Source organism: Pseudopipra pipra, chromosome 17 (assembly GCF_036250125.1).
Source record: "Pseudopipra pipra isolate bDixPip1 chromosome 17, bDixPip1.hap1, whole genome shotgun sequence".
Taxonomy (NCBI): Eukaryota; Metazoa; Chordata; class Aves; order Passeriformes; family Pipridae; genus Pseudopipra; species Pseudopipra pipra.
In genome coordinates, this window is record NC_087565.1 from 2,920,745 (window position 1) to 2,947,119 (window position 26,375).

Sequence of the window (26,375 nt, forward strand, 5' to 3'; positions counted from 1 at the left end):
GTGAGAAAAGTCGCGCTTGCCGGCAGTGCGCAGGCGCAGGCGATGCCCCGGCTCCCTCCGGCGCTCCGTAGGCGGCCGCCCCGCGGCCCGCGGCGGGGTCAGGGCGCGGGCGGCCATCTTGTGGCGGCGGCCTCCGTGGGTTGTTGTCGGTGAGGCCGCGCCGCGCCCCCCCCCGCGGCGGGCGGAGCGGCCCCGGCCCCATGTCCTCCTTCTCGGAGTCGGCGCTGGAGAAGAAGCTGTCGGAGCTGAGCAACTCGCAGCAGAGCGTGCAGACGCTCTCGCTGTGGCTCATCCACCACCGCAAGCATGCGGGGCCCATCGTCGCCGTGTGGCACCGGGAACTCCGCAAAGGTGCGCGGGGGAAGGGGGGGTTGGTTTGTTCGTCGGGGGCCGCTCCGGGAGCCCCGGGGCCGGTTCCTCCTTATGGCGGTGTCGGAGCTCCGCGGGGAGAACTTGGTGACCCGGGAGGCAGGAGTTTAACGGAGCCTGGGCGCTGTTTCCCTGCTGTAGTGGTTGTTTAATAAACTTTGCGGGGAAATGCCCTGTGTGAGGGTGTTTCCCAGTGCATGCTGATAAAGGCGGCTTTTGGGAAGGCAGGGGATGGAGACGCAGCGAAGTGTGGTTGTGAGGATGCTCAACCTCGCTGCTCTCTGCGTGTAAAACAGAGATGTACGGATTGTGTTCCCCTGGGTGTGCTCAGGGCAACTGTGTCGTGCTCCGGCTGTTTACCTTTTAGATTCTGGTTTTAAATTCTTGGGTTTGGATTCCTACAATTCGCCCGTTATAGAATTGCATTAAGGGGAGAAGAGATAAGCAAAGAAAAGGTGGCTGTAGAGATCTACGTGTATATCTCCGTCTGTATCTCTTTGGTGCTGTCATCCAGAAATACTTTGAGTTTTTTTTTTTCCTTGCAGATTAACTTGACTGAAGTTAAATCAAGGTAGTTTTCCGGATGGTTTCATCATGAAGTCAGGGAGGTTGGCAGTGTCAGTGTCTGGTGGAAGGGGGTTGGAATTAAGTGTTCTTTGAGGCCCTTTCCTACCTAAACTATTCTGGGATTCTGTGTGAATACCCTGTCCCCAAGTTCAGCTCTGAAACCAGCCAATATCACCGTTCCCACCCCTGGCACCAGCAGTGTGAGCCCTTTGGAGTAGCTGGAGTATCTTCTGTGTGACTGATACAAAGTTTTGGAAGATCCCAGCTCGACTTGCTGTAGGAATGAGCACTTTTGTTTTCTGCTTTGAGCGTGTTTGTGGCCGTTGTGCTCTGAGGAAACAGTGAATCCCACTGATTCTGACCACGGTGAGACAGAAACTAGTGGTGTCAAAATAGGAAAAGTTATGGTATATGGAAGAAATTCGATGTTGCTCTGTCACAGCATTGTTTGGAAATATTTGGGTCTCTGCAATAGCTTTCTCCTACAGTTTTACTCTGTTCTGAATTATGGGGTTCTGTATCAAGTGTTTTTCCTGAAGTTAATTAATAAAAAATGAAATCCGTTGTTTTATTAATTTACTGGTGGGTTAGGACAGCTTTTTTTAGTCATGTGTTTAAAACTTGTTTATTACACAGCTTTTTTCAGAGTTGAGGGGTCACTGTGCACAAAAAGGATTAAACTCATGTTTGTGTTATGGGTTAAAAAAGAGCAGAAGTGAGGAGATTTAGAACTACGTGGCTTCAGGATTCCTGACTTGCCTTGGTAACAGAGAAATATTTTGAACTTTTAGACTGCAAATCTATAGGCAACTTTGAAAGACATGTTAATGATTCTGGGTGAAAGAAGTGAAAAATAAAGGCAAACTCTCTCTCTCTCTCTTTTTTCTGTCCTTCTTTTTTTCCCTTTCTCAGCAAAATCAAGTAGGAAACTTACTTTCCTATATTTAGCAAACGATGTCATCCAGAACAGTAAGAGGAAAGGTCCTGAATTTACCAGGGAATTCGAATCTGTTCTTGTGGATGCATTTTCTCATGTTGCCAGGTATGTTGCTGCATTTCTTCAACTTTCCTCTCTAGGGATTTGCATCCTTCTTATTCAAAGTTTAATTCAACTGGATTTTGTTGTTTGTTATTGTTTTTTTAAGTCTCAGGGATGCTCGTACCCTGTCTCTAATAGAGATTGGATTCTGACTGCTTTGCAGCTGGGAACTGTTTAGTGTTAATATTTCTGTTTAGGCAAACCTGTTTGTGTGTGAACCAGCCCTTCACACCCTATGGATCTCATTTCAGTTGTTCCCAAAGGATCTGGCAGATCTGTTCCTGAGCAGTGAAACTGAACAGTTGGGTGTGTTTATTAAAGCCATGTAATGAATGGCTCTGCCCCACTGACAGAAGATGTTTTGGGTCACTGGATTGTCACCACCCCCCTGCTTTGAGCATGGTTTCTTTGTGTGTTGCTTGTTCTACCTGGTCTGTAGTGTCCTTGCTGGAGGAAGGAAGGATTTCCTACATAAAAGGGAAGAAGTGATGCAGCCACCACCTTATCAGAAATGGACTGTAGTTTAGTTGAGATTTTCTCTAAATAGCGTAATAATTCCTGTTAGCTAAGCAACATCAATGCTCTGGGTGTTTGGTGTCTGTTCTGGAGGGCTGTCTGATGTCAGTGTGCTCTCTGACTGCATTTAAGTGCCTAATGATCCAATCAACCTGCTTTTAATTGCAACGTTATTGACTGAAACAACTGTTTAAAGTTAATACTCTTGAGTTGTAAACATGTCAGCTTGAGGGTATTTTATAACTCTTCTTGCAAATTCTGAACGATAGCAGGTTTCTTCCTTTACAGCTTTGCCTGCCTTTGCTTTGGGGTGGGAATGTGGGGCACTTGCAGGCAATCTTTAGTTCCAATAAAGGGGGAAATTGGCCACAAATGTGTTTGGCACAGTTTGTCTCAGACACTATGAGAAAGATTCTCTCGCATGTGCATATATTGCAGTGGGTGCAACTGGTAGTTTGGAAGATGCTCTCTTAAAACATCAGGAGTGTTGATCAGCTGAGCTGTAATGATTTCCTAATCTTTGAACAGAGAAGCAGATGAGGGCTGCAAGAAGCCCTTGGAACGATTGCTGAACATCTGGCAGGAGAGGAGCGTCTATGGCAGCGAGTTCATCCAGCAGCTGAAACTGTCTATGGAAGACTCCAACAGCCCCCAAACAAAAGGTAAATGCATATTGCTGGTCATGTGCATTCTGGTTTTAAATTGGTGTGTGTTTCACTGGAAGTACCATGAGGAGTTGAGCTCTGGGCTCCTTTAGTTGAGTTGTAGCCCGAGCTGGTCGTGGACATTCTTCAGGATTGTCTTGAAGTCTAATTTTGTGTAAACTCGTGGTTCTGGTTTGCAGGTGTGTTGCCTTGTGAGTTGTGGCTGGCAGTGAGCTTAACTGGAGGTGATGTGTGGTGCTGCTTGTGCAGACAGAATCCTCCAGGGCTGCCTTTTGGGGTGAAGGGAAGTCAGTTGTGCAGGGAACTGTTGCATCCACCTTGAGTCAAGTGTCCCACTCTGCATCTCTGAGACTGGTCAGCTGGTTTATTATAATGACTTATTCAGTGTTGTTAGTGCTTTCATTCTCGTGTTAATTGTTTTGTTTTGCATAGTTATTATGATTCAGTAAGGAATTTTTAATAATTGAAGTCTGGAATATATGCCCAGAAGCTTGTCTGGTCTCTTTTTTTTTTTGTTACATCATTTGGGGAAAATTTTGCATCATTTAACACCATTAGAACATCACAGTTATAACCTTATTACTGCATGAGACATGAGAAACTGAGCATAAGCTTATGTTTACTGTGCCTTGATACTGCTTTGGCAGTTCCTGCTTCTTTTATAGCACCTGGAAGTGTTTCACTGGTAGTGCTGTAGTGGAAAGAGGGAAGCAGCAGGATGCTTAAGCTACGGAAGGTGAGGTTTGTTAAAAATCAGGAGTGTTCTTGTCAAGGGAATATTTGTCCACTTTGCAGCTAAAAGAAGTGGATGCCCCATTCCTGGAAGTGTTCACGTCTGGGTTGGATGGGGCTCTGAGCAACCTGATCTAGTGGAAGGTGTCCCTTCCCATAGCAGGAGGGTTGGAACTGGATGATCTTCAAGGTCCTTTCCAACCCAAGCCATTGTGGGATTCTGTGAATGTCAGTGTCATCAAATGAGCCTGAGTGACATGGCTGCTCTGGTCATACTTTGTTCTATTCCCCACAGAGGTGTAATGCTGTGAGAGAGTTGGTTTGGTCATTAGTAAAGGGCTCTTATGCTGTACTTAGGTGGTGAAAACAAAGTCTGATGGAGCTGGTATTTAGTGCAGAATTAATATGAAGACATGAGCATTAGTGAGACCTGTATGTGAAGATTTACACCTATGGCTGTAGCTCTGTGGTTTTTTCTCACACTGCTTCAGGCAGAACTGCTGGGTGAGTGCCTTAGTAGCTCCCACCAAAGCCCTTCCCCCTGTTTCTGATTGAGCTATGACTTTTGGAAGGTGTTGCCATTTTTTGCCCAAATGCTGTGAGCCAACTGCCCTGGCCAAAGGAGTTGTCTCATCTGTGTGGGTCAGAGGGAGTCTGTTCTCTGAGGGGCGAAGGTGAACACTCTCTGCATGAACTGGCTCATGTTGGGGTTCCTCTTGTCTGGGTGCAAGGTGTGAGGCACCTGTGTGTCGTCAGAGGACAGAATTTACGTGCCTGAATTCCTGCTGAACTCATTAACAGAGGATTTGAAACTGTGAATTTAATGCACGTGGGTAGGTGTTTCACAAGTGTTCAACTTTGAATCCAAACACATTGATAATTGATACCTTGTGTTGTATTTCCCGATCAGTTGTCAAACAGCTGTTGCTTGGTGTCCTCTCTCTCTGGCTGATGGTATCAATCACTCCTGCTATTGTTGTCTTCTCAACTTAAAAAATGTTTGTACAAAATCAAACCCTTCCTAAGTGTAACAGACCTTTGTCTGTGGGAAGCAGAGTGAAGGAATACAAATGCTGTAAGAAGTGCTGTGTGCACAACTTCACTTGGCGAGGAACTTAGCTTTTGTCTGGATAAGAGGAGATACTAATGTAGTATCTTCTATTTGAGGGAAAGCTCAGGCCTTTTCATGAGTGTGAATGCTGCTGCCTTGTCAATTCGTTGTCAAAAAAACCCTGAGAAAAAGAAATTTGAAAAAATTCAGCTGAGCTGTCCTTTTTCCTTGTTTTGACTGGCTTGTTTTCAAATTAGCTTCTTAATGGTAAAAACTAGTTTCATCTGGATTTCTAAGATAAATTGGTGTTTGAGTTTCTAGTGGGTGACTGTGTTGCAGAAGGCTTTGTTGTAGTTACTGTATTCTGTTTTCAAACAGGTGAACATAAGCAAGATGGAGGTTAAGGTTTCCTGTTTTGTAGCTGTAATGATTGTCATAGATGTGGAAAGCCATAGTCCAGTGCTCATCCAAACCCCTTCTGGCTTCCTGCATTTCTGTGCACTGAGGGTAGACACAGCTGAGACACATGCATATAAGTGTCTGCAGACTGGTTCAAGCTGTGCTGTTAAAATGTTGGAGCTCCATAAGAGCATCTGGTGCTGTTGATAACGAGTACCTGGTGCTTTTGTTCAGCCCAAGGAATGGCAACAGGTCAGTGCAGGTGGCTTTTTCATGTTGCAGAATTTGAAATTCCTGGGCTGGTGGGTGCTGCTCTCTGAGCAAGATGGCTCTGCTTGGCTTGAGAGCACCACAGAGTTGTGAAGCTTGTCAAAATGAAGCTGAGTCCTGTGTCAGTGAGGAAAGATGCCTTTAAAGCTCACTGGTGTGTGTTGCAGTGGTGCAGCTTGTTTAGTGAGTAGCAAGGCCTTGGGTAACGCACAGCAATTCTTTTGGCTGCACATGCTAAATTCCTGCTGTGGAGCAGAGCTGATTGCCCTGATAATGAAGCATTCCCTTCAGAGAGGCAGAGAGGTAAAAGAACTGGCCATTTCTAAGCATTGTATTCCCTGTTTTGACTCCTCAGTGGTGCAGCTGACTACCAGATTTTAGTCTTTCAGGTTCCTTAAGGAGATCTGCATATACATGGAAATGAGCTTTTGAATATTGATGTATTGTTTTATCTGTAAATGTATTCGTTAAGCTTGCATTTGCTTTCTCATTAATCTCATTTTTATTAGAATGTTTCTTTTCACGAGCAATAGGGAAGAGAAGAACCACCCATTTCTCTCAAAGCCTGGAAAAACTAGGTCTTAGAGGTTTGATGTGAAACCCTTCAGGCAATACAACCGATCTAGCTGACGTGTTTTCTTTTTGTTGTCTTTGTAATAAGCAGTTGAAGGAGGTCCTTGAACGTGCTGTGATGTAGGAGTGTGTCACTCTAACACAGAACTGAGCTGCTCCCCGACTGCTCTCATTGTGTTTATGTTGCAAATTTTGGCACAGGAAGTCAGACCCGTATTAAAAAATGGAGAAGAAAAGAGGGGAGAGCAGGCAGGGAGGCTTCTGAGGGCAGCTGAAATAAAGGCACCTGGGGACAGGTCTGGGTGTGGTTTTGGAGCAGGACAGCCCCAGGTACACTTGAACTAGGAGAGACTACCAACAAATACGTGTTGTAATGAGAGCTTAAACAATGACGAGTAATCTACCCCCAAAGAGAGAGGGAGTTAGAACAGTTGGTGGGGGTGCTGGACCATTAGAAGCCTGTTTACCTCTAAAACCAGTCCTCAAGAGATGAGAATGAAAAGGTAAGCACCTGAGATGGGAAGATCTCCCGGGTTTCCAGCTGACAGGAAAACTCATACATAGTCAGCAAGGCCTTTGACTCACCTTCCTCAAGCCACTGGAGACAGTTTGAAGACTGAAAAGTTGGTGCAGAAATACTTCTACAGGTCTCTGTGGACATTGCAACAGCAAGGTAAGAACCTGGAGTGTCACTGCAAAGCTGTTAGGAGAGCTGTTGTTTTGGAGAAAGGAGGTGCCTTGCCCTATGGAGGTTTCTAGGGAGTAGTTTGGTTTCTGAGCTGTGAAGAAGACCCCAGTGAAGCAGGAAAGCTGACTTCATTTGTAGTAGGGGCTTCTCTCTTTTCTTTAAGTCCATTCAAGATGGGCTCTTGATTTTCCTGGATGGAGCTGTCAGTATTCTACAAGTATTCTTGATTTTTTTATTTTTTCAGGTATGTGTTACAGTCTGATCAGTCCTGGTTGCTCTCAATGCTTGCTTTCCCCTTCTCTGGCTGGATTTGACAGGCTTTTCTGGAAGCACAGGCTGCAATGGTTTAATTGCTCCTGGCTGGCAGAGTTTGAAAGCTGCCCAGCCAGGGTATGTTATAATTTGTGCCATGCTTCTGTTCTCTTTCGGGGGTCTTTTTGCTCTCTATGCTCTTGAGTTTGAAAATAAGTGGGGGTCTTTTTCTATTTTGATTAAATTGAGGTGTTGTTTTTAGGATTTTCCAGCAACTGGTGCTTAGGGCTGCAGGTGCTCAGCACCACCTACTTGAGAGTGGTTCCAATCAGACTCACTTGGCCTTGGTCAGATGGAAAATTCAATGAGGTTTTGTATCCTCTGTGTTAGAGTGGTGAGCAAGTGTAATGTGTCTTGTGGTAGACAGTTGGCAGCACAGCAGGAATAGCTCTTCAGTAATTTGAATCTCAGCTCTCTCTCATTTTAATTTTCACTTGTGTGCGTGCTGTGGTCATGTGTTCTTCTGTTGGTTACTATGCTTATCCTCTGTTGGTTAATTACTTTATGATAAGTACACACAAGTGATAAACAGCGAGGGCCTGTTGTGTTGGGCTGGGTAACTTTAAATGCTCTCTTTGACCATTTATCATCTGCTTGTCTCCTGTTCAACCCAACTTGTGTCTCTTGCAGACCCCAGTGGGCAGCAGCTGTTTCCCACATTGATCTGGTGTCTCACTGGTTTGTCAGTCAAATCATCCAGCACTCTGACATCAGTTGGGTACATAGAAAAGGGACAGTCTAATTATTGTAAGCAAGATAGCTTTGCTCTAGCAAACATCAAGAGTTCATTTGTTTTAGGGTAACTGTTTTCTGTGCTGCTTTGCCTTCCTTGAGTGAATCTGTTCTCTAACAGATGTGTTTGTGTCTGCCTTGGGAAGGTCGTTCGGCTCTTTCACCACCATGAGCAGGATGTACAGCACCTGTGACTTACTCTGCATTAAAATGAAGTTTTTTCATGTGTCCCACCTGACAAGGCAGGCAAAACTGCATTTAAGGACAGACCTTTTTGTTTGCTTCCTCGTTAGAGTGGAGCAGGCTGGTTTTTTTTAAATCAAGTGATCTTGGAATCAAAGAATGTGTAGATTCTATCCTTGAACTCTATGATTATCTCAGCAAGACTTGATTCCATTGAAGAGATGTTCTCAAGACTGTCCAAAGCTTTTGTAGCCATTACCCAGGATCTTATTAATTTTGGTGGCAAGTCTGAAGAATGATCTGTCTTCTTCTGAAGGTTTTGTGGCCGGATCAAAGGCTACATTAGAACTTCTGACTCTTTAAATAAGCTGTCTGTTCCCTTTCAAGCTCATGTTTGCCATGCTGAGGTTCATTTGAACAACACTGTCCTGCTTTATGAAATCCCTGTTTCTGAAGTGTTACAGGTTGCCTGCTTGGAGACCAGTCCATGCCGTGCCCATCACTGTTGTTGCTGTCACATCTTGGAGTTGTAGTTTCACAGAGCTGTCCCAAAGCCTTTATTTTGATGGAAGAGTGGAAGGTTGAATAACCAGCAGTTATTTTGTTGATTGTGGGACCACAGTGAGCACGTACTTGATGCAAAAAGATAACTTGAAATTCTTCTGTCTGTGCGTAGTTCGCATCAGTGCTTCATTTCTGCTGGTAGAAATCCTCACCTGCACACACAGTGCATCTAAGGGCATCTAAGCAGGGTTGAAATCTGGCATTTATTGACAAGTGGCACATTTCTTTGCCTTTCCTACTTTCAGTGTAGGAGGCACAAACATGTATGCAGTGCACACTGCTGATGTATGTTCTTGTACTGGCATGTACAGAGCTGCATGTGGGGGCAAAATCAACCTTTTATTGCTGTTTTGCATTTGAGCGTTTGGAGTATGATGCCAGCTTCAGAGTCCAGCTGTGATTGTCCTTCTCTAGAGAGCTTAATCATCAGAGCATCTGGTACAATTCTTTTGAAGTAGGAATAGTTAAGGTGGGCAGGTCTGGCATCCAAGTGAGTTGTTTCTTTGTCTTCAGTTGCAGAGGAGAAGAAGTCTCTAAAGCGAACTTTCCAGCAAATACAAGAGGAGGAAGATGATGATTATCCTGGGAGCTACTCACCCCAAGACCCTAGTGCTGGGCCACTGCTGGTATGTGGGATGAGTTGAGAGTGGGAGAAGCTCTGGAAGTCAGACAGTCATGTCCCCTGTGTCCCAGTCATGTCCCCTGTGTCACAACCACAAGGTGGAGCTGACAACAAGTGAAATAGATTTAACTGAGAGATGCAGTTTGGGGCTGAGAAGTCCATGTGAAATGCAACAGGTTCTTTTTATTCCTGTTGCAACAGTGTGCCACTTCTGAGCAGTTCCAGGTAGTCTAAGTAGTGCTGCCAGGAAAGAATCTCAGAGGACTGCTAGAAGAGCAGACCATATTTTAAATTCTTTCTAAGATAAGTGTGTAACCTCTCAAACCCCAAGTTGTAATACAGTCAAAATGTAATTATTTTTTTGCAGGCCATCTCTTTCAATAAGCTGTTAAAAAGCTCTACCTTTGATAGGTTTGTATGGAGCTGGTAGGAAAACTGGCTCTGAAGACTTTTTGAGGCTCACACATTAGGTGTGTGGAAATAGCTGGAACGAAGTAGCAAATCATTCTGGCCATTTGAGGCTACAGAATGAACATATGTTAAACCAGAGCCTATTTGAAGAGGATAAAAAATTACACCATCCATCTGGTAAACTGTAAACATTGAAAAATAAAAATAAATAACAGTTGTCAAGGAAATAAGTGAAAATTTTTTTGTTGTTTTTACCTCCAGATGCCTTGCAGCTTATGGTTTCTCTTGCTGATAAACACTCTCTCTGTTACTCTTGGAAATCATTTGCAGTTTGCAAGGAAGTAGTAAATATTAGGTAATGGAGTTTTGTTTTTCAGATAAAAAATATTTATTTAAGATTTGTCAGTTTTATTAGTTTTCAAACTATTGAACTGTAGTTTAAACATCAGTGATTGTGTTTACAGGGCTAGTCTCTCCTTTCAAAAACCTCCCGTTGAAACTTCAGTACTTTTAAAAGAAACAACACTTTGTTCTCCCTGATTAGGGAGTCTCTCTTTCTCCTTTTTTTATTTAATTATTGTTTTGAGCAAGGAGGAAATAAGGCATGTCAGGGAAGGTCCTCTTCAGGCTGTCCTCATCCATGTCCTTTTTAAGCTGGGATAAGTTTTGAGTGAATTCATTCAAACTGACACATCTTTCCTCGGTGCACTAAAGCAGCTGAGAGCGGAGCTGAGGGCAGCCCAGTTCAGTTGCAGAAAGCTGTGTTCTTGCAGAGAGCTGGCTGGGCTGGGTGAGGACAGCCATGGCTTTGCAAAATCAGGACATTATAAAGTTGGCTTTAACAGGAAGAACTTTTACCATCATCAGAGTTTATGGTCAGTAACCAGTTACACAGTTCTAAACCTCGTCACGAAGGAAATCTGACACAGTTTTGTTTGGACTGAAAGAAATTTGGGGTTAGATATTTTTGCACCTTTGGAAGAGAAAAAAAAAAAAGGTGTTCATACAGCCCTGTGAGGCAAAGAGTCAGGGATACTTACATAAAAGATTCAGTCCCACCTTGAGGCAGCACACAAGGCTGGTGGCTGTGTCTCAGACTGGTGTGGTCATGTCCTTCTCATCTATGTCTTAACATGATCACTTCTCTTAATTGGAATGAGAAGTTTTCCACTGCAGAGTCTTGGACAAGCCAACCCTGCTGTAATTATGCAGGAGTTCCTGCGCGCTGGGATAGTGTAAACTCAGTGAATGCTCCCTCTGTTAGGAAGCAACGGTTTAAAATTTATTTGAAGAAAATATTCCCCAAATAGTGGCTTTCAAAGGTAGGTGAGCTCAGCTGCAGTGGCCCACATCCCTGGGAAATGGATGTGGTTAAGGTTACCTGGTTTTACTGTTGGCTCGCTTGACTTGTAGACCGAGGATTTGATCAAAGCCCTACAAGATCTGGAAAATGCAGCGTCAGGAGATGCGACAGTGCGGCAAAAAATTGCTTCCCTGCCTCAGGAAGTTCAAGATGTTTCATTACTGGAGAAAATTACAGGTATGAGACCGGTAGATGAATGAACATGGGTCCAAAGAGTAACTCAGAAGTCAAAGTGTGGGGTTTTTTTAAAATAATTGTAATGGTGGAGTGAATTCCTGGTTTTGTGTCCTTGCTCTCTAGCTCCAGGGTAATTAAGAGATAGCAATCCTGTGAACTAACATTGAAGATTAAACTTACATAGCTGCTTCTATTTTTTTTGGCTTGGACCGAGGCTTTTGTACTTGGAGAGCATCAGCAGCATGTTGCAAGAATATATAGGAAATTGGGCCAGAGTTGTCAAATGGGTGTGTTTGCTTTTGAACACCATGACTGTTAGGATATCTTGGAATTTTTATCAGGCTATGCTTAGTACACACAGACTCCTTGATTGATATATTTTTGCGTTCTATCAGACTGCTGAGTATACACACACTCCTTGATTGCTATGGGAAAGGAAACTCACTACCCCCATTAATCTGTCAGTCTTTGTTTAAATGAACTTCTACAATTACATTTGAAAAGTAATTTTAATAGAAGCATTTAAAGGTTGAACTGATATGACTCTTGTTCCTGGAGGGACTTTTAATTTAAAACTGATTATGAACTATCACTCTTAGACTGTGTGCAGTTCCTAGATTTGTGTCAGTACACTGGGAGTTATTCAGATAAAGGAGGAATTAACAAGTGCACACTGTTTAAAAATGGAAACCACTGAAGTTGTGTACCTGAAAGTGCTGCCTAATGTTTAGTTTAATTAACCTGTTCATAGAGGCTGACTTCACAGATTTATATCCCCCCTTCTCTGACATCTCTGCAAGGATAAAATGCCGTCAGTCATGTCAGTGTCTAAAATCCAGCCCAAGAAGAGGGAGTGTGTCCTATTTCCTGTATATCCTGTCATAACAGCTCATTTTCCTGTCAAGCCAGAAGCCTGTTTACAAACGAGACACCATTGTGCCTGTGGCTGGTGGTGAATTGTAAATGACTGAAAGTTTTTAAACTTTGTCCTCTGAATTACCCACCACTTCTCACGCAGACAAAGAGGCCGCGGAGCGGCTCTCGAAGACGGTGGACGAGGCGTGTCTGCTGCTGGCCGAGTACAACGGGCGGCTGGCGGCCGAGCTGGAGGACCGGCGCCAGCTGGCACGGATGCTCATCGAGTACACCCAGAACCAGAAGGACGTGCTAACGGAGAAGGAGAAGAAGCTGGAGGTGAGTGCCGGGTTACCCAAGCTGATTGGCTCGCCAAACACTCCCCTTTCACTCCTAATCTGTGGGTTTCTCCTGAAGGGGGATGGTTCTTGTTTTTAGCTTTACGTTTTATTCTAGTTGTTCTCTTTAAATTTCTTTCCAGGTGTTATCTTTACGTTTGACTCTAGGTGTTACTTTTATGTTTGCAGTATAACGGGTAAGAAAGCTGTGTAAATCTGGAGGATGCAAGTCTGTTCTCATGTTCAGTCTAGATGTTTTAATGGGCACCTGGAAGGCCCAGAGCTCTATACTTCTTAAAATAAAATAGACTCACCTAATACAGTTGCTTCAGATTTACTCTATTTTTTTTATGGCATCCCCCTTTTTCAAAAAGTCAGTCTCCGTTTACCATAATTAGCTTGGGGGTTTTTATATTGCTTGGTTTTTTATTATTCTTTTCCTTATTATTGGGTGCCCCTCATCTGCCTCCCCAGCCCCTGCTTTATAAGGGGAAGCAGTTTAAGCCACACCAACTCTCCATCCTTGAACAGCCACTTACCTGTCGCTTCTGTGGTGGAGTGTAAATGAGGCTGACAGTGAAAGACAGTGCACTGCATTTCCAGCTCCCCTGAACAAGGAGGGCAGGTCCCTAAAGCAGCACGGGGCTGGCTGGGCCTGAGCTGAGCCCCCCTGCACGGCCCAGCACCGTGTGAGGCTGCAGAGCCAGCTGTTTGCAGCTGTTTATCCAAAACGTGCTTTCTCCATGGAAGTTCTTTCGGCACCACGTCGCGGGACTAGTGTGGAGTTTAATTAATGACTGTGGTTGTGTGTCACTGCCATCTGCTAAACTGCCCCTCGGCGGCACATTAAGGGCTCCTCTGCACCGTGGTGCTGGTGATGAACAGCTGCTGCGGGGTGGGACGGGAGGGGACGTGGAGGACAAAATCTCCTGGAAGGAGACTCTGCTGCAGCAATTGCAGGCTCTGTTTACTGTCATGGCAGACCTCGTCCTCTGACAACTCAGCAGCATTGTTCCCAGATAAATTTCATTTGGAGTGTTTTCTTTGCTGTGTGTTTATATTAGAGTTTCTCAATGCCTTGTGACTGAATTTCTTCAAGCGTAGTGTCAGTCTTATGACTGACTCAGTAAAAAGCCCTTTAGACATGGATACGGATAATGCCATAAAACCAAATCCTGTTTGGCACCTGATTTATTTGCTGTGGAAGTCTTGGATCAAGTCTTGGTTTTTTTCTTGTTGAAAGAAGGACACCTGTCTAGTAGAAACATAAATGTGTATATGAAAAAAATCATAAATGATAGACATATTGCTGTTTGGTTTTAAAAAAGGCAAGAAGTAGGTGGCAAAATGTTGCACAGTGATGTTTTAAAAGGCCCAGAGCAATCCATAAATTTGAGTCAGTTGAAGACTGTGAAACTGAGAAATCCATAATGACAACATGAAATTAAAATTTCTAATGCACTAGCTGAAATGTTGTGACAATTGTGGGGTTTTTCTGTTTGAAAAAATATCTTTTTTTTTTTGGAAGGAATGTTACTTGAAAATTATAACTCTGGCAGAGGCAGAAATGTAATCCTGAAAATTAAGTGTTTCACTGGCTGAGCTGCTTTGTTAATGGGAATAATCCTGCTGATGGCAATGGGACAGGCTGCTTGCTTGCTATTGGGTGTAAACACAGGTCTTCACAACACTGGAAAATAAAGAATGATCTTATTTAAATATCAGGATCTTATTAAATATCTGTTTAGATTAGCATCTCTGTCGTTCTACCAGACAAGGTGCCTCAGTGCTGTAACAGTCTAAACAGTTGCAGGAAATGCCACTCTAACACTAAACAGGAGGCATAATTGATATTCGTGTCAGCTCTCAAACCTCAGTGAGGGATGTTGCCTGATTACAGCGTTCCATTGTTCTGGCCTTGTAGAGGGTTAATAAACAGTGGAAGATGCTGGTTACAGATAAGGCAGGCCAGATCTGCTTATCAGTTTTGTTTGAGACTTTGATGTTCTCACAGTATTGATAAGCCTGGATTTTTCTTTGTAGTGCTAATAAGCATTTTACTAGAAGGATCTGAAACTCTTGTAGCAATTATAAATGTATTAAAAAGCCAAAACATTTACTCTGGCAAAGTCTGAAGTGAGGAAATAACTTAAAACAATCTAATTTTACATATCTTCTGATTGTAGGCTTTGCTCTCTGGATGTAGCTTTTGCACTATCTTTGGTACTATGAGTTTTTCCTCTTGTGCTGTAAGTTTCCTGACTCAGATGAGAGGATGTTTTTGGACAGAAGATGGATTGTTTACTTTGTTATCCTAATCTAGCCAAGACTACTCGGTTGGGGCGAGGGGCTTCTGACAGTAATATAAATCAGGGCTTTATTTTAACATGTGGAAATGTCTAGTTTGGAAATCACTCTGGATGGTTTTTTGTATTTTATTTACTCACAAAGTCTTTCACTGTGATAACAATGGAAGGAGCTAATCTGTGTTTTTTGAAAAGCAGCTTTTGTGTTCTAAAGAGCTGCAGTTGTTTATTAATCCTGTTAATGCTGTCCCTCATGAAACAGCAGATTGTCAAAACATACATAAACTCCCTGTGTTTGTGTGTGGTGGGCTAATGCTCAGAATACTCTGTGATGTCAAACCCCTGTGACACAGCTCCTGTCCTCAGTTGCAGAAAAGCTGTTTAATTGAGGGATACTCTGCTGAGAAAGGTGGCTTTGGAAAGGAATTACACATCAGCATGGATACAGCTTGTGTGAGAAAGGGCTGAAACAGCGAGGGGTGAAGAAGCACTGGTGATACGAAGGGAGAAAACTGGCACAGAGCCTGAAGATCATAACATATGGACAAACTCTGGTTTTAGGGTAGCAGTGGAAAAAATTGAAAGTGTAAAAATTAGGATTTCTTTGTTGGGGGGGGTAAGGTGATACCTTGATTGTAGTCTGAGTGCTTAGAAGGAGAAGACAAAGTTCCTTTATTTCTGGCAATCAGCAAAATCAGCTGGCCCAAAACTGCTGCCAAACAGCCTATAGCAAGGTGTATGTTTTTAAGGGTAAATGGTCCTTGGGTTAACTTACTGAAAGGTGTGGTGGATGCTGCTGTTGAGCAGCTGAACACCGAATTTCTCTTTGAATGGTGCTTCATCTCGCTCAGCAGTTGTGGGCTCAGCACTGCAGCTGCTCTCTGATCATCCACGGCTGGGCTGGATCAGAGGTGGCCTGGCCTTTCAGAATAGCAGGTGACAGGAAATGAAATCCGCTTTCAGACAGGTGTAGAACCAAGAACTGTTGTTTTCTGTAAGTGTGAGATAAGATGTCTTTGTATCTCACATGAGTATTTAACTTCTAATGAAAGTTCCCTGATTTGTGTTATTTTTGGCCACTGCCGCCCTCGTTACAATTACAGAGCACAATCAGCTGGGGAGGTTTTTGTCCTCCAGCACCTGAGCCTGCACAACTTCAAGGGGAACGGTTGTCTTTTGAAGTCAGTGCACTCTTCTGGAATGCATGGCAGGCAAGGAGAAAAAATCCAGGGAATTAGTTTGCGTAAAACTGAAATGTAGCAGTGAGATATCAGGGAGAACATTCCATATTGGTGTACCAGGCAACTGTAAAATGAAGTCAGGTAAATAGATGGGACTGGAAGAACCAAGGAAAAGCAGTGCTAGGAAATGGCAAATTGTGTGGAAGCTTTATGGGTACCTGAAATAACTACTGACAGTAGAAAACCTGGAGTAAGTGAAGTTGTTTTAATCTCCTGTGGAAAAGAGGCAGAAAAAATAGAGAGATGACTGTGCATTCAGAATTCCTGTTTTGATTTGCAGTCAGTGGAGGCAGTTCTTTCACATCCCTTCTGTCCCTGTGTTTGTGACAGGAGGAACATCCCATAGCACAGACAGTACACGTATGTAGTGCAGTGTGTATGAGGGGGTGAATACAGTCAAATAAGTGTGTTTGCATGTCTGCATATATAAATATAAAGAACATACTATATTTAAGATCCAGTTTGGGGGAAATGCTCTGACTCTTGACTGCAACTGAAAAACTGTGACTTAGAGTCCTGCTGAGAGCTTGTGAGGGTTTTTAGATGTTTGTGGGTTTTAATATTCATGGTTTCAAGGCACCTTTAATAAGGTGTTAAAGCCGAGCCCACAGGAATTTGCAAACCCTGTTTGATAATGCATCTCTGAGGGGTGAAGTACACTCTCACTTGAGGTTTTCTGGACTGCCCAGCACTACACGTTTTCTTGAAATACAATTTGGTTCAGTGGGTTAATAGGCAATTTGTTGCTGTGCTGCTTCCACTGCCTGGCTCTCTGTAGCATGTCAGTGTTGGCATGGCTTTGTGGCTGCTGCTTCCCTCAGACAGGAATTCTTGGGTTGTGATATATTCATCTCAGTGGTTTACACAGTAAAACAGGAGGTGAACTTTTAGTTTTTCTGCCAGGGAACAAAACTGTCAGTATTTCATGTGCATGGAGTAGCAGGAGCAGCTGTGGGAACCAGCAGCAGAGGGGTCGGCTCTGCGCCTCGGGCAGGGACATCCTGACAGGAACACCCAGACACAGTGTCCATGGGGTCTGTAAAACCAAAATGGTGATTACTGGGACAAGAAGTGCAGGGCTGTGCACCAGTCCTGCCAGCTGTGAGCCAGTGGTGCCTTTGGGGACGTGGGACAAGAGCACAGGATGCAATTCCATGGGGAATCTGGGTCTGTTGGGCCGTGTATGGCTCAAGGCAACATCTGTGTTTCTTTGCACGACGCAAGGATACAATTTCTACATTTTGTAGGTGCTTGTAGGCATTTATAATTATAGTAGTGCTGCAAACAGAATCATACTAAACAGTAACAACAAAAATCATCCAATATTAACATAAAATGTTTTTATGCATTTTACTGAAGTAAATGAGTGTATGACCGCTCTTTTGCTTAGCTATAAAAGCATTAAGATGCTTGGAGAGGTGAATGTGTAGCTGCTTGCTTGTACCTGAAATGATGATTTTTGCTGTGAACATCTAATGTACCCTCCCAATGTTTATTTTAGGAAGGGTATTTTGCAAATGAAGCGAGTTTTCGTGTCCATCATACAGCAGCAGCCTGGGCCCTTTCTGAGAGCTTTTGAACGTTTCAGAGGCTAAGGCTTCTCCAGCAGCTGGAGAAATGCTCTGTGGAGGCTGCTGCTGCTGGCTCTTCTGTTGATCTAAACAAAGAGGAGAGCAAGGAGACGAGTTGCAGTTTCAGAGTGTGTAATTCTGCTAAGAGCAGAAACACGGTCTCTGCTGAAGCGTGATGAATGATGCCACAGAAGAAAGAAGCCTTGTCAAATTTAAAAGAGCAAGACTGAACAAATTTAAGGTCTGAAAATGAACTGAAACTCCGTAAGGAAATACATCATTCAAGCTCTGATTCCTGGACTGCATCTTTCAGATAAAATCCTCAGATTTACTGGTTTAGTGCTGCTGCAGAATGAGGAAACCTGGCTTCACCACTGGCATTTGGTTTCACTTTGCTTTTGAGGTCAGTTCTGCTACACTGAACTTGTGAAATGGCAGAACTTTCCCTTTCTGTTCTTATTCTAACATGTTTTAATGAATATGTTTTAAGAATACTTTACAGTACTTTGCTTGCCTCATAAGTGGCAAGGAGCACAAGCTAAGGAATACCTAATCAACCTGCTGCAGTAGTGTGGTATATTTAATGTTTATAAAGACAGGTTTTACCTGGTCATATAAACACATGCCTGTCAGACCTTTCACTTCATTACATACTCTTCAAATTTCTGCTGAGCCTCTGGGGCATTTTCCCCTAACTTCTGTGGTCTTTTACTTTCTTACAACTGGTTCAAGCTGCAGCATATCAAAACTGGGACTGACTGGCTGCTCTTCCTATTCACTTGGCAAATTCTCATTAATGACTGGATGTTTTTCAGTGGATGCAATTGCTGTGTTGACTTACAGCGTGTTCCTGCTTGACCCTGCACAGGGATGGACGTGTCCAGTGCACGCTCTGAGCCATAATAATCCGAGTCTGTGCTGTGGAACTCGACAAGGTGAACCCGGCCACGCAGCAGTGCTCGGGATGAATTTCCTGTCACGTCGATTACAGTCGCTTGTATAACGTTCAAGCAAGGCTGCTTTGGAATGAAACACGCTTGTCAGATCTGTTCAGTGGTGGTTAGTTCTGATTTTGCATTTGTTTCAAGGACTGAGTATCTGATTCTCTTGGTCAGTGAGGATGTAGAACGCTGTGCACCGTAAGGGAATGTTGATTAGTGAAAGCATCCGCATGGCACAGTGCCAGCTTTTTCTCTATCATCCTGAAACTCCTGCTTACAGCAGAGATCTCATTATTTTGTGTAAAAAAAAAAAGGCAAATAGCATCCAAATACTATTAATCTTAATATAAGCCTACCGTGCAGTGAGGCAATTAGCTCGACACACGGAGTACAAATGAAGGCCTCGGGAAGCAGCGGCTTCTTTTAACTGTGCTTGGCATTTGTTCAGTTTCATGGAGTGGAAGGACCTTATGCAAAAATCTACAAGTTGCAGTTTCAAAGCATGTCATGGGTTACGTGAAAAACATGGTTTCCTGTAAAACCTCCTTCTGGAGTCCTGCATTGCAGAATATGGCCAGAACTTGTGGAAAAAGCAAAGCCCCCAAGCTGGAAGGGGGTTCCTCATCTCTGCTGCTGTGTATTCCCAAGTGCAGCAGCCAGCATTCCCTGTCCCAGCTCCAGCTCCCAGTCTCTCATCTCCTTCCATGAGTCAGCACAGCTCAGGATCAGAGGAATGGAGAGGGTTAAGCATGCAGGGGACAGTTCTCTTTCATGCTCTGTGTTGTGTATCCAATCCAGTCCAATCAAGTTCAGTAAGTATTCCTCTATTCTAGGAAATATTTGGTTCCTGGATTACTCCCTTAGTTTCCATTCCTGAATTTAGTGATGTTTTTCTGAGCCAGAGTTTTTAATGGTTTGGGGACTGTTGCTGCCTTTTCCTTGTATTTTTTTCTCTCTGTATCATATTTTTTTAGTTTGTTTTTTGACACGTAAAATTTAAACCTTTTGTGTGGACTGGTTAAGACTGGCATTAACCTGCTAGTAAAGTGGAATTACTTAGAATTGCAGATCCTCTTCAAAAACCATCGCTCCCAGTCCTGACTGTCCATGAGACATGGCAGATCCTGGTCCTCTTGTCAGATTTGCCCTGGAAGTGGAAGGACATCAGTCTTTCCATGGAGGTTTTTACGTAATTGTTTTATGTGGTTCCATAATTGGATCCATAAATCCATAACTGTTTTGCATGGACCTTGGCAATTCAAGCCACATTTGAAGTATTTTTGGCTTATGTCTGGAATTTGCACCTTCTGCCCATTTATCAGACCTGGAGGACTTGCCAGCTGCCTTGCCTTTCTTATTTCTTTCCTATCTCTACTAAGAATTTTTACAGAAGAAAAAAGCACCTGCTGATACTCACTCTTGACAGTTTGACATTCTTGAGGAATGCCTGTTCTTTCCTGGCTGGATATCCATAACTCCCTGACAGTGGCCTGAATTATGATTTTTTAATTTTATTTTAAGATTGTCTTCTCGGGATGTCTGAGTCCAGCCTCTTCCACCTTCTGTGAGCATTTGGAATAGAGTAACACAGTAGATATTCCTGTCTCCTGCCTTGCAGTGCTGGGGATGTGCCAGCCATGAGCAGAACAGTCTGGGCACCATCTCTCGCTTTCCCCAGTGTTGGCTCCCACATTCCTCTTGGAGAAGAACGCCAAGTGCTGGAATGCTGTGCCTCTATGGCATCCCTCCTTATCTGCTGCTGTTCTCTATTCATGCTAAAAAATCTGGGAGTTTGATTTTGTTCTTTTGTCTTCATCTCGTGGCTTTCTCAACTTGTTTCCCTCTTTAAGAATTCCCTGAAGAGTGTGAGTAGGGATGTGGGTGCATTCTTATTTTGATCCTGATTCTCTGTCTTTCATTAAAACAAGAAAAATCCCTGCAATCTTAAACTAATGTGTCACCTTCTCTTGATTTTTTTTTTGTTTATTTTGTTTTGTTTTGTTACTGTTCTCTAGGCCTGAGAGCAGCATCCTGCAGTTCAAGGAACTGGGAGGGCTTTGTTGGGATTATTTCAGTGTGTATCCTGTGTATGTTTACAGATATGTTTGGTTATGATGGTATATTAACTCACAGGGCCTCAGAAAGGATTTAAGTTTGAGATAGGGTGTTAAAAGACATTCTTATTTGGTGCTGGCAGGAAATTTATGGGATGTATTTACATAGTTATTGCAGGGAGTTGTTGCGATTGACGGTGGCTCTCACTGCTCTGATTCAAAATAAGGAAACACAGAGAGTGTAAACTCCTTGCTTGTAACCCCACAGGAGCTGCTGTGCTTTGATGTTTGGAGAAGGTGAAGAGAATTTCCATCACTGAGAAGGTTAGAAAGTCTGGATTAAAGTTGTAAACTCTTCAGAAAGATGTTTTGATTAAACATGTGCCTAGTTTTGTTTGATCTTCATAGATATAAATTTCTGTTCTCTGGTAAACTGTTCTCTTTGCCAAGTAATTAAGAAATAAAAAGTAAGTTGATATTGCAGCTGGCTGTGTGGGAACCTGTTCTGTGCATGGTTTTTATCTTAATCTTAGTGTTTCCACGAGAAATAGGCCTTGTGTAGCTGGGTAAAGACTGACACATTCCAAAAGAAATTATGTGATATTGGGGTTTTATTCCTTCAATTTCTGTCTACTGTTGCATGAATGTTTAGAATCACAAAACTTTGAAAATTGCATAGACATTGATCTTTAGTTGAGCTCCTGTATTTGATAACTTGGATGTGTGTTGGGCTGTTCTTAAGTGCCCTCTAAACAGAATTGACCAAGGTATGGTTCTTTCTTCCATTTTCAGGGTCCAAACTCCTCTCTCTCCTCATGACAGATGAGTCACTGGTGTCTCTGAGATACGGGGGGATTTCTGCACATGGACAGGGATTTCTCACTGGACTTTTACTGCTCAATTCAGACCTTATTTGTGGAAAAGCTACAAGTTTCCTCTTCAGGGATTTTTAACTTACTGTTTTTCTCCCTTTGTAATAAAATTCTGAATATTTTAGTGTCTGTATCCAGCATGGGTGTATCTTTCCCTGGTTTACATTCAGTGATCCTGCCTGTGTTTCCATGCCAGTCTCACAGCACAGCTGCTGGGGTTGTAACGTCAGTCATCCAACAGCTCATTGAGGAGACCCTCAAATTTGACAACCAAAACTTGGGTTTGATTTAATGACTTGAAAGGGAAAATTGGATTAATTAAATGTTCAAAACTGATCAAGCTTGAAAGCAGTGAGCATTTTGGCAGCATTGTAATACCTGTGGTGTGCCTCAGCCTGCGGCCTCTGACAGCGGAGGAACACTGGTAGCAGGTGAGAGTCAGTCTTTGGGTAAGAACACGAGGATAGAGAGATCTCTGCAGTGAGACTTCTCTCAAGTGCTCTATCAGTGTCCCCCAGTGGGGGGCATTTTTCATGTAAAATAAGTAAGGCAGGGCAGGGATGTTGGTTTAGGGATGCCAGAGGCTGTGGGCAGGCTGTGAATTCTGGTGCAGATGGCGGGGTCTGCAGTCGTGCCAGCAGTTGCTGAGTGCACCAGGGCCTGGCCACCCTCTGTGAGTCCTCACCTGGAAGATACTCCTGGCTTAACTAACAGCACTGTTAATTAACCTGTGCTTAATCTTTGTTCTCCTGTCTCTTTCCCTCAGGAATATAAACAGAAGCTTGCTCGGGTAACCCAGGTGCGCAAGGAGCTGAAATCCCACATCCAGAGCCTTCCAGACCTGTCACTGCTGCCCAATGTCACGGGAGGTCTGGCACCTCTGCCATCTGCTGGGGACCTGTTTTCAACAGACTAGAACAAACCCTGTCCCCCAGTTTCCATTATTACCAGCAGAAGTAAGAAGACTCTGGTGTTGGCTGGAAGTCCAGTCTTCCAAGTTCTGCAGTAGGAAGGAACTTGCAGACCCTGCTTTCAACCTCTTGGCTGCTCGTGCTCACCCTCTCTCTGTGTACACTGGCTCATGTGAGGGGAGGAAGAGGAGTGAGTTCTCTGAGCTCTAAAGGGAGTGGGGGTGGTCTGTACAGGCAAACTTCTCTCAGTCTTTTCCCATACTCCTTAGTTGCTGTTTGCTCTTAGCACTTGCTGCCCCCACAAAAGTCATGAGAATCATGTACACACATGCCTGGGAAGCTTTCAGAGGAAGGTTGACTGTGAGGCATCTTCCCTCTGTAAAAATATTGTGTTATTTCTGAATAAGTCTTGTCTGTTTTAGTTGGGTTTCTGAGCCTCATCTCTGAGAGCAGTGGAGCCTGGAGTGGGCCTTGTAGGGGGGTGTGTGCATGTGAGTTCTGTGCCACATCAGCATGAGGGGAGGGCATCTGCTGAGCAATGGGACAGGGAAAGGCTTTTCCTAAACCTGCAGTTCCTCATTCTGCTGTGGGCCTGTCGTGAGGATAGTTCCCATTTGGCAGGGGCATAAATTGAAATCACAGGCAATAAAAATAAGCAGCTTTTCTTTGTAAATTAGAGATAGACTCAAGTTACACTGTGCTGAGCAAAGCAGAACTGGATGTTACCTAAGTGGGAGTGGAAGTAAATTTTGTTCTAGCTACCTTAGATTTATACCACATTTTTCCTCTTCATTATACAAAGTTAAATGATGATGGAAGCTTTGGTTTAATGAACTGAGAGCCTGGAGTGGTGTATGGCATCTGCTGGTGTCCCTGTGACAGGCATTGTCTGGTCTGCTCTCAGGATGGTTACATCGAAAATACAGTGCTATAAGCTCTCTCCATAGCTTTAGTGAAGTTGTCTGATGCACAGAAGTAAAATGTGGTATAAATATTTATTTATATAGAAAATAGACCCATATATATGCACATATCCTGTATGCACATGTACCATGTCCATGCATGTAGATATTAGAAGGATGTACTTAATTTTGTGTCACAGATTATTGTGAGTTGATTTTTATAATCAGGAAAAGTGTAAAAAAAAAAAACAAAAACAAATTTAAAAAGCTCTTAATTCCATTATTTGCTGGCTAGTGTTTTAGCTGCCAGGGGTGTAGTTACATTTCAGTTTGTGTGTTAGGTCTGACAAGCTGGACTCTGATCACTGAACCATTCCAATTTGGATACAATTCTGTTTAAATTTAGCACCTCTCACTATAAACAGGTTAAATTTCTGGAGACACTTGATCTGGTAATGCAGGTTTTGCAGCACAGAGGCCGAAGTGAGCTGAGGTGCTGTGTCTGTGCCTCCCTGTGGTCTCAAGCTGCTGGTGTCAAAGCCGGGAAAGGAAACCTGCAGAAACACAAAGCTCGTTCTGCTCCACATTAATTTATTTTGCAGGGTGTTCAGTAGCCCATTCAGCACTCAGTTACACCAAACAACACGGCATCTTTGATCACTAAGTTGTTCAGAAGCTCACGTCCTTTTCCTACTGACAAGTACTTCTTTTTGTCCTTTTTTAACGCTCCTTGCACCCTCACTGCCCAGCCAGGAAATGTGTTTTTAGTTTACAGGAATTTTTCCAGTGGCAGAACTGTCTGTTCCCTGAGTTGGTTTGACTGTGCAGCCTTTTATGGTCCAGACTTTAGATAAAGCACTGTACATTCTCTCTGCTTTTGCCAAAAAATGAAAAACAAACAAAAAAAATCCCACCAAACCTCGAGAACCCAAACCAAAAGACTCTTTTCCATCCTGACTCAGCTTATGGAGTTACCCCAAGGCTGCTTAAACCAAGTTATTTTGAGCATTGATTGAATGTGTATCCATTATAGGACAAAAAAGCTGTCAAAAAATGATGTAGACAAATGTGTTGGCATCTCACACTTGTGTTTCAGGCAGATCTGTGAGAGAGTTGTCTTTTTTTTTTCCTTTTTAATTGAAATGTTTTGATTTTTTTTTTTCCAAATATATGTGTGTGTTTTATTTTGCTTAATTTAAATGAAGTCTTGTGGGTTTTAATTGTATTTGTTTTACTTTTTGGGCAAAGGGCATCTGGTGAACTGGGTGACATTCTCTCAAGGTTAAACAGATTTCCCCACGGTGTGTCTTTTTTTAACAAAAGCTTAAATCTGTATATTGAATTGACTTAGGAATTAATTTAGACATATAGGCTGCCATTTGACAGCAGTATATTCTGAAATGTCTGATAGATATCTATTTTTGAATAAAGAGGGTGTCATTGAATAGTAGTGGCTTTACTTTTTTTCTTCAGTGCTCTGGCACCCATTGGGTTTTGTTTGGGGTGCCTCCCTGCAGGAGCACCAGGAGCTGCTGTTCCAGCAGGATCAGTGTGATCGAAGCCTTTTGGCTTTGGGGGTCTTCACATCACCCTGGGAGTTAATTCTGGAGGTTTTGGGGAGGCTTAGGGGGTTCTTCAATTAACTGGTCTGCAACAGCCTCTGTGGGCAAACAGTAATTGTTTCATATGCCTCAGAGAGTATCTGCAAAGCGGATTATGTTTTATACTGATTTACAAATCTTCCCTTAAAGGAACTATATTTAGCACTGCTCTCACAAAGCCGTGCAGGGGTTGGGCTCGTGGCGCTGTGGGAGCAGGAGGGAGCTGGTGCGGTTCCTCCCGGTGAAAACCACCTTTGTGTGGTGGTGTAGGAACTAGGGTGGGGTTTTCAAAGACATGAATGTGACAAGGTACTGGCTGTCCTTCCTTGCCTTTGAGAATTGAGTTTTTGTTGTTTTTTTTAAGAACTGGAACAAACGCCTCTGAAAATACGTGGCTGTTAATGCAGCTGTCTGTGCAGTTTAGTGCCTCAGTGCACCGGTGCGTTCCCTTCGCTGTGTGCTCAGCAGGGATTGCTGTGTAACCAAAGAGTGTTGGCTTACATACCTGCACAAGGTGAGAACTCTCTCCTGGCTCACCAGCAGGTCAGTCTGTGAGATCCCAGGTTGTGATGGTCATCAGGAAGGGGTACCAGAGTCTTGGAGTGCCGAGGGAGGTGGGCAGTTGTGCTGCCGGCATTTCGATGGGGGTGAGATGCTGTGGGCTTCATCCATCTGCTTATTTGGGCCAAATGTTGTTATGTTCCCTGGTCAGTTCCAAACTTCATGTGTGTTTATCTTTGGGATTAGATAGAAAAAGCATAAAATGTGCCTCATGCCATCTGAAAAAAAAAAAATGACCTGATAAAACGATTGGGTGAAATGTCACTGCAGACACGGCGCCGGTCTGCTGGACTGAGGCCGGGACACATATTTGCCAGTGATTTCACTGGCTTTGGGATGTGCCACAGGCATCCACTGCCTCTGTCCTGTCTGCTGGAAGGCAACAGTAGGTAGGAATTGGTTTCTTTATTTGTATTTTCAGTAGCGGCTTTACATAACAACATTTAGCCAGAAGTTTAATAAAGGCCAGTGGCCTCACAGGCCTCCGTGGGTGCTGGAGCAGATGAAACTGTGGTTGTGCTGGTCCAGAATGTGGATCAGTGCTCCTGGCTGTGAGATACCCAGGGCAGTGGGCAGGGGGAAGGCATGGAGTGGAGGTGAGCTTCACCTGGGAGAGAGCAGCAGCACTGGGAAAGTGCCCCAAATCCTGTGCCAGGCATCCCCTTGTTACTGACCTGCCTGGTTTCTGCTGTGTTTTTCAGTGAAGCAGCTGTCCCAGAGAGATCATCTGTCCCACTGATGGCCACAGCAGATGACAGCCATCGACTGCTGCAGGGTTTGAGGCTTTTTGTGTGCTGTCCAGGGAATGGAGGAGGAAAGGATGTGTTAAAACAGGACACCCAGTTGCTTCATGTGTTTCCTCAGACTGAGTTAACTATGAAACATTTTTCTTCACCTTAAACTCTGTCTGTGTGTGTCTTCACAGTTTTTCTGATGTTCTTCAAGGGAAGATTAATGTTTGTCTTGGGAGACTGAGAAGCATCAAACAG

General features: G+C 43.6%; 1 protein-coding gene across 3 annotated transcripts; it reads left to right on the top strand.

The window, feature by feature from the left end:
* Positions 1-87: 87 nt before the first annotated feature.
* Positions 88-24,669, top strand: RPRD1B (regulation of nuclear pre-mRNA domain containing 1B). Of its 3 annotated transcripts, none has more exons than XM_064673778.1 (7): positions 88-351; positions 1,849-1,978; positions 3,020-3,153; positions 9,174-9,286; positions 11,107-11,233; positions 12,252-12,427; positions 22,178-24,669. In XM_064673778.1, the coding sequence occupies exons 1-7, from the start codon at positions 201-203 to the stop codon at positions 22,325-22,327; spliced, it is 981 nt and encodes a 326-aa protein (XP_064529848.1). In that variant the 5' UTR covers positions 88-200; the 3' UTR covers positions 22,328-24,669. The 3 variants fall into 3 exon arrangements, with proteins under 3 accessions (XP_064529848.1, XP_064529849.1, XP_064529850.1); XM_064673779.1 differs by lacking the exon at positions 22,178-24,669 and adding an exon at positions 12,570-12,635 and having other exon boundaries at positions 89-351; XM_064673780.1 differs by lacking the exon at positions 22,178-24,669 and adding an exon at positions 20,808-21,022 and having other exon boundaries at positions 90-351.
* Positions 24,670-26,375: the final 1,706 nt, after the last annotated feature.